Below are 11,433 nucleotides of genomic sequence, written 5' to 3' on the forward strand. Positions count from 1 at the left end.
AAGTTTATATTTTTAGAACCTGTTTAATTAGTCATTTCTGTTTTGTTGTCTTTCAAACTCAACAGACTTCTTGTATTTCACAGCTCAGCTAATTTAATATTTAATGCAATTGGAATAACAGAGATGTGGTACATGTGAACTTTGAGAAGAATCACATTATTGTATTCATGTTGAATGCATCATGAACTTTGTCATGTTGCAAAGGCAGTATGTGTGTGTGTGTGTGTGTTGGGACAGAACTTGTATCTTTTGTCAACTTATCATTCATTTGCCAGCTACAGATGAGGCGTAGCTTCTGCCTCAGCTGGTCACCCTTAAAATGATTCTTAATGTATGAACTTACCAGTAAACTTTTTATATTAAATGTTTTATTTTTAGGTGTACATGAATCTGTGATGATTGATGTGATGGAGCTGTGATACATCACACCTGGAGGCCTGCTATTGGCTGACAGTCAGTGAGAGGACATTCTGGGTAGACATAACTGTAGCTCTTATTTTACAGCCCTTACTGTGAGAGTCGCTGCAGTCAGCACTGAAGAACCACATTTAGACTTTGCTGGAGGCTTCTTCATACAAAGCTTCTCAGTCCTAATTTTTACTAAGAATCTTTTGACTCATGAGTCAAAGTTTAGGACCATTGTTAAGGTCATGTATTAGAAGTTTTATACATATAGATATTACTTGCCATAAGATCTGAGGGTTTTGCCGACTTAACACTCATGACACACACAATATGTGTGGAAAAACAATTTATTTATACAATGAAACATACATAGCTTGAAGGGAAGATACATTGTTTGATACAAGACAGCAGATAAGTAAACTTTCTGGGCCTCATAAATATTGTTCTGGAAGTCAGTGTCCCTGTTATGAGTTTAGGCATCATAGGCTGAGGATGAAGCGGTCGACCTTCATCATGTACGCTGGTTTCAGATAGCGCTGCAGTTCGCTTTTCCTCACCCACAGAAAAGGAGCATTCGGGGCTGCGGAGGGACCGCTGTCGGACAGAACGGCTTTGAAGAAGAATACCTTTGTTCCGATCGAGCCCTCCGTCCGAACAGCTTTGGGCAGTTTGTACTTGTACACTCCGCAGGGGGCGTTGCCGAGGAAAGTCGCCTTAAAACTGGCTCCTGCATGAAGACATGTGGCTGTGAGTTAATACAGATGGAGTACTAAGACAAAAAGTGAGTGAAAACGCAGATGTTCATGCGGTCGCACCGACCATTTGACACTGCAGCTGCGTTGTTAACACTGTATTTTTCTGGATTATAATTGTTTCCGCTCTGTTTCTTATTCTCTGTTGTGACAACAACACAGTTTTCTCAGTTACGTTTTTAATCTAATCTCATGTCGTGTAAATCACATTGCCCCAGTGGGCTCAACAACACCATGTCAGGGATTCAATTCCCATTGAGTCCAGCTGTATTAAAAATGGATCAACTCCTGCTACTGCACTGTAAGACGCTTTAAATAAAACCCTCCACCAAATGGCAGACGTTAATGTCAAGTGGAAAGTCTTAATGAGAAGTGATGGATGGAGTTGGCACATTAATAGTTCATGAGTAATGTTGTGAGACCGTTTAACACACTCAGTCACTGGCGTTTTATTTAAGAATCCACCGCTTTTTAGATGTTAAATATCTTTCCCTAATGTTTCTAAGATCCATAATTGTTACTGGATCATTTGTTCCATTTTTTCCTGCTGTGACTGAACCTTAACTTTCCTCCAGTCATTTCCTTGTTGTTGCAGATCTATGAACCGAAGGCTAATCTACTGCTGACATCAATGGAGGTCTAAGGGAATATGACAAGTTGGGACCGAGAGGTTGGAGGTTTAAGGAGAATTTGTTGTGGATAAGTGACACGCAACTATTTTAGATAAGATCACGTCAAACTTTAATGTTCTTTATGTTAAAACTGGGTCAGAACAGCAGAAGAAATTAAGATAAAGATACAGTATGAACAGAACAAACAGAGCGTGTTGATGATAACACGACCTGTTACAACTTATATTAAGGATGTAGATGGTATCTTGGTGTATATCCTGCCTTCAGTGAGGTTTAAAGGTCATATTAACCACATAGTTCAGAGATATCATGTTTTGTTATATTTTATAGTGAACATGGACAGCTGCAGATTTTGTTAAGGATAGCATGACTGCTGTTTGCAGCATGTTTTAAGAATAATTAATCTTGAATAATTAAATTCATTATGGGGATATCATACAGACTGATTTGATTGGTTACATATATATATATATATATACACTTTATTTTAAGGGTGACATTAGCATTGTTTTGTCATGATAACAGTCTTGCCTACCTGCCATTTCTATTTTTGTTTTAAAAATTATTCTAGGAGGAAACACTAAATACTCCTTAGGTACAGAATAACAGTAAAAATATCATCTGCGTCATTTTAAAAAAAAACGTTGTGTTTCATGTTACCTGGCAGCGAGGCGAGGGCTCTCTCGGCCGTCTGTCGCAGGGTTTCTCCTTCCTGCCACTGAGTCTGAGGTAGCAGCCACATCTCCGAGCCACCCACCTGCTGCTTGGATAGAAGAACCAGCGAGTCGGCCAGGCAGCGCTCCACTGAGGTCAAGTCCTTATCCACATCACCTAAACGTGAGACAGGACCGTCAGCTGGTTCACAACAGCTATGTTTCTCTGTAACTGTCAAGCTAAATTTACTCAAACTTTTGAAATGTCACAATGTATAAAATGGAAATTAGGAGTGCTGGAGCAAAGAGATTTCCTGAATGTGAAAAAAACCCTAAAAACCCGTATTGTGTATATTCTGTAGGGCTGCAAGTAACCATTATTTTCATTATTGACTAATCTGTCAATTATTTTCTCGATTAATCGATTAGTTGTTTGGTCAATAAAATGTCAGAAAAAGATGAAACATGTCAATCACTGTTTGTTAAATCCCAAAGTGACATCCTCAAATGTCTTGTTTGTCCATAACACAAAGATATTCAGTTTACTGTCATAGAAGAATAAAGAAATCAGGAAATATTCACATTTAAGAAGCTGGAATCAGAGAATTTGGACATTTTTTTTTTTAAACGATTATCAAAATAGTTGGCGATTCCTTTAATAGCTGACAACTAATCGATTAACCGACTAATTGTTGCAGATCTGCTATTCTGGTTTACTCAGTTACCCCTTTTTCATCTATTTCCTGAACTGACCTCTGACCCTCGGCGCAGGCTGGAAGCTCTTCAACTTCTGCTCCCAGGAGTCTTCCAGGTCCTGAGCCAGCACGGTTTCCTGGTGTCTGTGGTCATCCTCTTCGTCAGAGTCATAGTCAGCTGCCTGCTTGCGACTCATTCTCTCAGCGTCCTCCAGCAGCCGCAGCTCATGGTCCGCCAGCAAGCTTTTCTCCAGCTCCATCTGAAACAAACACTTCTCAAACTCAAACTCCAGTTCGCTTTTCAGACCTCTGTTTACATACCTGATTTGGGAAATACAGCTGGGTGTCGTGTGGTGAAGGCCATTGAACATTATGTCCCGTACCCCTGTATAGCTGAACACTGTCCTAAACTACAGCTGATGTCACAGTGTATTTTGACAGGATATGACTGATAAAAGGTGATAAAATAATAAGATAACACAATATCAGATTTTCACAAAACGGTTATCGTGGCCAAAAGAATTTACAATATCTATAGAAAATTTGGGGAAAAAAATGCCATCAACTGTGTGTTTTGCCTCTTTTTCTGGCAAATGAATTACACTCAAAATAGAGTAAAGGGAGGTGGAGAGATTCGGTAACCATAACTGTACATAGTTTGAAAGAAGTTTGAACACACTGAAGTGGAAGGTTTTTATTTTCGCCTGAATATTTTTTTGCAAACAGATGCCTGCAGGTGAACTATAGCTGGAAAACACAATAGGACCACAGCATGGAGCCGTAACTAGTCCAAGTTCTAATTTAATAACAATACCACAGAAAATGAATATTTTACACACTTTTCTAAGGGGATTTCTAGGCGTCTTGCAACAAAAAGACATTTAGAGACCAAATAACCTCTGCCTCAGAGTAACTGAAGCATAAAGACATTATAGTGCTTTGTTCCCCTGTTGACACTAAACTTTATGCATATAAAAGAGTCAAAACAAGTGCTATGGTGGGAAAGCAGTTCATATATGTAAGTAAATCACAGCAAACTATTTATATTTACATAAATGGTTTGCATCGATCAAATCACAAGAATCTTAGCTTTCCAAATATGTCAAATGAAAACTCACTTAAAGACAGGAGTTGTGTACATAACATAGTTGTGTACCGTTGGAACGTTAAGGGGTTTTAAGAGGCGCTGGATTATTTCCACAATATTATCATATGTGTATTATTAACATGATATCAATATTTCATTTTTTAAATATCAGTTATCGTCAATACCGGTATAACCGGTATAACGTAACGAGCGGCCACTGCGCCTTCGGTTATTGGTAGTATGGGTCCTCCTGTATCTCCTAACCACTGCTGCAGCTGTGTTTTGGCTTCTGTTCAGTAACCTATCGATGATCTTGTACCCTCTCTCATCTATATGAAGTCTCACAATCTGGTTTCTTACTTGTTCAGGCAGTTCCTTACCATGTGGAGCCATGTTGCATTAGACACAACTCAGGCCAAAACTGAGAAAGTTGTGGTGTTCACAGGTTCTTTTATAACCTTGTTCAGGAAATTTTTCTTAATTGGAAGTCACAGGTGTCCTCACTTTTGTTTCAGTGGTCACAGGTGGAGAATCAGCCACTAAATATCTTATAACTTTCCCCTTAAACCCGAATTGGAAGCTAACTTCAGCATTGTTATACTGTATGTATATGTTTTTACCACTGTCACATTAGTGTATGTATATGTTTTTACCACTGTCACATTAGTGTATGTATATGTTTTTACCACTGTCACATTAGTGTATTTTGATAGCTGTGCATCTGTAATCTCACTATAAAGGAAGGAGTCTCTGCCTGTATGTGTGTCTGTCTCTTCTTTGGTTTTCTCGACAACCGTTCATCCGATCTACATCAGACTTGGTGGCTGTATTGCTGGAGACTGAAAGAACTGCAGTGTCGAGTGGGAAGTTGTTTGTTGTACAAACAAGGATTTGTAACATTAAGATAACTCCTACATGTTAATGACACTCTTATCAGCTGAACTTTTCATGATTGAATTTAGATTGATTCTATTCAACTTCTAAACAATAAGAAATGTGCAAACAGTGAGTATGCTCCAAGAATCACTTTTCTCAACAACAGTCCATCCAATCGACTTTACACTTGGCGGGTGTATTGCTGAGGACCTGAGGAAGTGCAGTGTCCAGTGTAAAGTTGTTTGGATGAAAGGTTCAGTAACAGACTGAATCACTGCGACGTTGCGCTAACATATAACTGGTGGTTGATTTGAATTGCGGATATATGTGAAATCGGCAAAATTGTTTATTTCTGTTGTCATTTTAAGCCGTTACTGTACCGTTGAAAGATATAACGTAGTATATAGTATAGTACACACAGTGGTCCGACCTATCTGATGTTTCCACTGGGCTTATCTTACGTACTATGTAGCTTTGCTAGTGTCTTTGATAAACCAAATCTACAGACAGGTTGGACATTACGTTGGAAGAATTTAATTTGAATGTTCAAAAGTGGGTACATACATACATGGATGTATTATAAGAGCAGAATAAGGCACTGCAGCTCAGTCTTGCAGCCAATTTTTCCCAGTGGTCACTTGCAGTATTGCAGCAAAAAATCCTCCTGCAGCCCAAATAGCCTTTTCCCCATAGACCACCATTGTAAAAGAGACTGTAAAACTGTTGAAAGGACACCTCAAACTGCAAACAAGGTCAGTTATAACTCTTTCTATTTTGAACTTTTGATCCATGGAGTTTTTATATTTGTAAACTTTCCTTGAGCTGAAAAAAAGTGATTTAAAAATCAGATTCCTTGACACAAACCGGAAGCAAGGAACATTTTTTGGTGTCTGCGCCAGCCAAGCAGTTCTCATCAGATTGAATGGGTGCCATTTTTGGTCAGGTATCCAGCTCTTATAATACATCCATGGTGCCATAATGAATCTTAGCTCTGTGCTGCTAAAAGTTGAAGATTAATTGATGGGTGGATGTCATGATCTTATTGGTTGAAATTGGTTGGTTCAAGCCTATGTAAGCACATATCATATTTTGTTTTACAGGAAGAAAACATGATTGGATTTTGATATAAGAATACAAAGACATGGATTTTTGTAGGCCTATATATTGTGAAGTAGGTGCACAATATGAACAGGGATGTGATCTAAAATGGTTAAAAAGGCATTTTTCATGTAATATCGACTTTAAATACATTTTCTACTTACTGCTTGTACTTACTTATACTTATTTGCATACGCTTCTTGGTGCACAATATGAACAGGGATGTGATCTAAAATGGTTAAAAAGGCATTTTTCATGTAATATCGACTTTAAATACATTTTCTACTTACTGCTTGTACTTACTTATACTTATTTGCATACGCTTCTTTTTTTACTTCTTTACTTGCTTAAACTGAGATTTATTTTTGCTCCGCGCCATTAAATTGTATGTACGTGCCGCAAGGATGTATTATAGGAGCATTTATACTTATTATACATCCATGACGTGCCGCATGGGTTTTCAACCCGGAAGTTATTGTAAACAAACATTGTGATTGGCTCTAAACATGGACGTATATCTTTATACATCCATGGTTCTAAACCGGAGGTCAAGCAAATGGCCCGTTCCAAACAGGCACGTTTTGAACGAGCACTGAACGAGTGTCTAGAAGTGAATGGATAATTGTTATAACTGTGAGTTATAAAACAAACGCACCTGCTGCATCATGGTTGTGACCTGCTGCTCTATCGGGCTGCTGTCCGCTGAGATCACCGGCAACCTCTGCAGACACACCGCGGCCGTCAAACTCCATGGAGAACTTGGTCTTTCTGTTAACATGTTGGTCTGTAAAGTCGCCCGACACACAGGACTGCCGGAAAACTGACGAAACACCGAGTTACCGGCCGCTGTCCTCCCGAAACAAGCCATGAACTGTATGAGAGACCGACTCGCCATCTTTCTACAGGGCGAAGCCATCTTCTTCTGCTACGTTCAATGTATGTGCAAGAAAATGTGACGCGGGCTGCTACTCATATAAAAACCGGATGGAAGTAGGATTTTTAACCACGTGTTTCCCCCTCAATGATACCTGAATATAAAATAAAGATATTAGTGCCTATAATGTAAAGTGTTATCTGTTGACTTATCTGGAGGATGAAGCAGATTTATTGTCAAACTATTTACTTTAGTTAGCGAGTGTTCACCTTGTACGTTTAAAATTTACGAGGGTTTACGAAGTCCATGAAGGCAGCAATTTTACCCACAGTTCTGTGCCGAAAAAGAACAGTCTATTCAGATCAAAGTAGGGGAGCTTGACGTTAATATACTTAAAAAACAAGAATATGTCATTATATGTACTACAGAAATATATTTTTATATTTATATAGGTAATATTTTTATTTTTCGATTAATTTTACAAGTGGTTCTAGTAGTTGTAGTTGCAGTAGTAATGTAATTATGACCTTGCCACCCCTCCAAAAGTAACGATATTACTGCTCTGATCTAGATTAGCTGAACCTTCAATGTCACGTTTGTTGTTTGTAGCGGCTACTAGCTAAGTGTTTAACAACGTCAAACATGTTTAAATTAAATTGTATATTATTCAGTTCTGTGAGTAAGGTTTGCCGTCAGTTTGCTGCCCCCTTAAATGCAAATGGGAGATCTATGTAAGTGTTTTATGGTTTACTAGCATCCGTGTTAGCTTGTTGGCTTGTTGTGATAAAGTCAGTCTGCCGTTTGTAGCCTAAATTACAGAATGTGGTGATATTCACAGAGCCTAGTTTGTATGAAGCTGGTGCTGATGATATGTTATGTGTACAGATGTGGAAGCAGCGCTGTCAGACTGCAGGACGCCGCAGCAGCCACCAAAGTCTCCTCTAAAGACTTCAGGTCAGACGTAGCTAACGTTACACAACTCACATTTCACTGCCTACTGACTGAATTATTCTGCATTAGTTTCTTGTATTCCATATTTAAAGGATAGGCTCATAGTTTTTCCAAGCGTGTCTTAAAACAACAGTCAGGTGTTCAGATGAACACTGAAAGAGGTTTTCCTCGCTGTAATCATTCCTCCTGTTCACACTGGCCGTTAAAAGATCCCCTTCAAATGTGCTTTCAATGTGAGTGATGGGGGCCAAAATCCAGTGTCCACAATCATTTTGTGAAAAAATGCATTTAAAAGTTGATCTGAAGCTTATATGAGGCCTCAGCAGTCTGAGTTAGTCATATCAGGTTGATATCTGGCACATTTACAGGCTTTTTAGCATCAAATTCCCTCTTTGTGTTTCCGTAGACAGTATTTCCCTGTTGAACTGTGGTGGAAGTATAGTAACAAAAAGAGGGACTTTGACACTAAAAAGACTGTATCATTGAAAGATATCTACTTGATTGGACTTATTGGACGGCTGAAGCATCAGATTAGCTTTAAATAAACTTTCAAATACATTTTTGCACAGAAGGAGGATGTGGATTTTGCCCCCCATAAGTTACGTTATGAAGGGATCTTCTAATGGTCAGTATGGACAGGAGGAATGATTACTGCAAGAAAAACATGTTTCACTGTTCATCTGGGCTCCTGACTGTTGTTTTAAGACAGACTTTCAAAATTGTGAACCCATCCTTTAAATGTGTGTGCAGTTTGCTCAGTAAATAGAGGCACAACTTAATGCAGTAAATTCCTGTTGATGCAATATTAACTTTAGTTTTAACCCTTCAGTCAGACTCCTCCACTGCCTGGTCAGGACAGTCCACTCAGATGGGGTGGAAAGAAGTTTGAGGAATTACCAATTGCTCACATTAAAGCCACATACAACAAGTAAGTAAACTATATGTGAGTATATAAGATTAGTACATTGTCAGCTAAATTGCAAAGTTATGCAGTAGTTGTATTAAGTGTTTGCCTTTTTTCCTCCTTCAGTACGTCAGCACTAAAACCCTTTTTGAATGAGGTGTAAATATTAACATCACTAATGTTTGCTGAAACAGAGCCATCATTAACGTTATTACTTCCACGTGTTTTTCCTGCTATGACAAGGCAAAATGTCTGCTGTGAAAAATGTCTATGAATTTAATTAATCTGAGAACAAGACAATGGCTCTGATGTTAGCAAGGCTGTGAAGATTTACTCAGAAAATGTCTTTTGGCTTCCAAAGGGAATGACATGACAGAACAAGTTAGATTAAGTCACCTTGTGAATTTCACTCATCTATCCATCGCTAGGTTTTTCTGAAAGCAGTTTTGGCATTTTGTTTTGCCACTGTCAGATGTTTCTTTGTTGACTGAATGAATACCAGAATGAGATTTGTACCTTTGTGACTCAGAAAAGGGCTTCAGTCCTAATGAGACAATGCATGGAAAACATTTTTACATTAAAGATCCAGTCAGATTCTCTTCATCACTCATGAAAAGTATAATTTATAGAGCTTTAGTGTTTTGCTTTTAAAGCAGATCTTGCTGTTAGAAAGCAGACTGGAACTTTCCTTTGTTATTTTAAGTAGAACTAAATGCAAGTTATCACACAGAAAACACACAGTGATGTCATTTCTCTCTTGATTTGGATATTAAACAGACCTTTGTAAGATTAAAAAAAAATGACTCATGGTTATTCATGATTTTTTTTCCAATTAGATAGAAAAGGTTTTGACAGAACTCTTATTAGCAGTTATGTGACACAGAAAAAGCAATCATGGGGAACATGGTATGTGTGACAGTTAACAAAATCTTTTTGACTATCCCAAAAATGAACACACACTTCAGTTGTGAGCCAGTGACCCAGTAAACTGTCCTGTCCTGTACCAGCACACACATCCAGCTGACAGACAGCGCGGGACAGTCGATGGTCAGGACGTCCTGTGGAACAGAGGGCTTCAAGAATATTAAGAAGTCGACACCAATCGCTGCTCAGACTGCAGGCCTTTCTGCTGCTGCGGTAAGTTCTCACATTCATGCACTCTGACAGTCTAAACGTTAAAGTAAATTAATATCAGTTAAGACTGCAGCCTCCGCTGCTTCCTCGCTCTGTGTAGCAACATGTTATTTAAGAATATTAAATGTCTGTTGACAGTAAACTGCCCTCTCATAGGACTGTGTGACAGTGGAGCAGTGTGTGTTAAATGCTCATTTAGACGGTGTGTTAGCCTGATTTATGAAGGCTGCTGGTTAGAAGGGTTTAGGTCACACTGATTTGCAGTGAGGAGAGATGAAGTGTTTAATCACTACCACCGGTCATTTATCACAGAGGCAGATATGTGAGATTATTCTGATCTCTCATCTGTTGTCATTGGATGAGAGATCAGCTGGGATATCAACACAAGCCCAAAACTCATGCTGTTCAATCCTTGTTCATTGATCTTTTATACTGTATGTCTCCTCTCAACAGAAAGCCACATCGAAGGGAGTGACGTTTGTTCGTGTTGTGGTCAAAGGTCTTGGCCCTGGACGTCTGGTGAGTAGAAAATATGTGTCTGCTTTAAAGAAAGAGATGTATTAATGAGACCACTCTTATTTTCAGAGTATTTTATATCAAAATGTTGCCATTTTAATTATTAGCAAACATGACATTTTAGAGATTATAAATGGGCACAAAGGACCATAAGATGAAAGTGAAACATGTTTTGTGAACCTGTTCTGTATTGATCTAAAAGTAGATGTGCCGCACAGATAAACCTGTCACTGCATGAAGAACTAAACCTCTGATCAATTCCAGCCTTTCTTACAATGACGATAATTTACACTGACATCTTGATCTGTTCCCATTAGCTTTGTTAATGAATGAATGCGTTTCTCACTGTTGTGCAGTCTGCGATCAAAGGGTTGACGATGGGAGGCCTGGAGGTGGTATCGATCACTGACAGCACCCCCGTGCCACACAATGGATGCCGCCCACGCAAAGCCAGGAGGATGTGATCTCCAAAATGCATTGAAAACAGGAGGAGGCTGTTGTCTTGTAATATGCTAATAAAGTGTTTTGTTGTATAACTTTCCCGGCTCTGAGCTGACCCTGCATAATTCATTTTGTGGAAATAATTGCAGATCGTGTTACTAATGAGCAGGAAACGAGTGTCTCGGTCCTCTGCTGGGACTGTTGACACATGAATGAACCTGCAGGCACTCCGATGTTCATTAGTAGACTGATGTTTGCAGACAGCTGTGAGGGTCACAGAAACAGACTGATGGTTTTGTATGGGGAAGAGAAAAACAGTGCTTTTCACACATCTGTTTGGACCCAGGTGGTAACCATGGGGACTAAACCCTTGAACCTGGCTGTGTTAGTGCCACGACGGCGCTCACACAACATT

At 39.1% G+C, this 11,433-nt stretch overlaps 2 protein-coding genes across 2 annotated transcripts; one reads left to right on the forward strand and one right to left on the reverse strand.

Moving 5' to 3' along the window:
* Window positions 1-736: 736 nt before the first annotated feature.
* On the reverse strand, window positions 737-7,133 carry mrpl46 (mitochondrial ribosomal protein L46). Its single transcript, XM_067595854.1, has 4 exons — window positions 6,854-7,133; window positions 3,196-3,397; window positions 2,450-2,620; window positions 737-1,132 (listed from the first exon to the last, which is right to left on the reverse strand). Exons 1-4 carry the CDS (start codon window positions 7,112-7,114, stop codon window positions 885-887), a joined length of 882 nt encoding a protein of 293 aa, XP_067451955.1. The 5' UTR covers window positions 7,115-7,133; the 3' UTR covers window positions 737-884.
* Window positions 7,134-7,624: 491 nt separating this feature from the next.
* mrps11 (mitochondrial ribosomal protein S11) lies at window positions 7,625-11,117 on the forward strand. The gene is made up of 6 exons (XM_067595865.1): window positions 7,625-7,803; window positions 7,958-8,026; window positions 8,853-8,951; window positions 9,935-10,064; window positions 10,515-10,580; window positions 10,934-11,117. The coding sequence occupies exons 1-6, from the start codon at window positions 7,715-7,717 to the stop codon at window positions 11,039-11,041; spliced, it is 561 nt and encodes a 186-aa protein (XP_067451966.1). The 5' UTR covers window positions 7,625-7,714; the 3' UTR covers window positions 11,042-11,117.
* Window positions 11,118-11,433: the final 316 nt, after the last annotated feature.

The sequence above is a fragment of the Thunnus thynnus genome, chromosome 1 (assembly GCF_963924715.1).
Source record: "Thunnus thynnus chromosome 1, fThuThy2.1, whole genome shotgun sequence".
NCBI classification, from domain to species: Eukaryota; Metazoa; Chordata; class Actinopteri; order Scombriformes; family Scombridae; genus Thunnus; species Thunnus thynnus.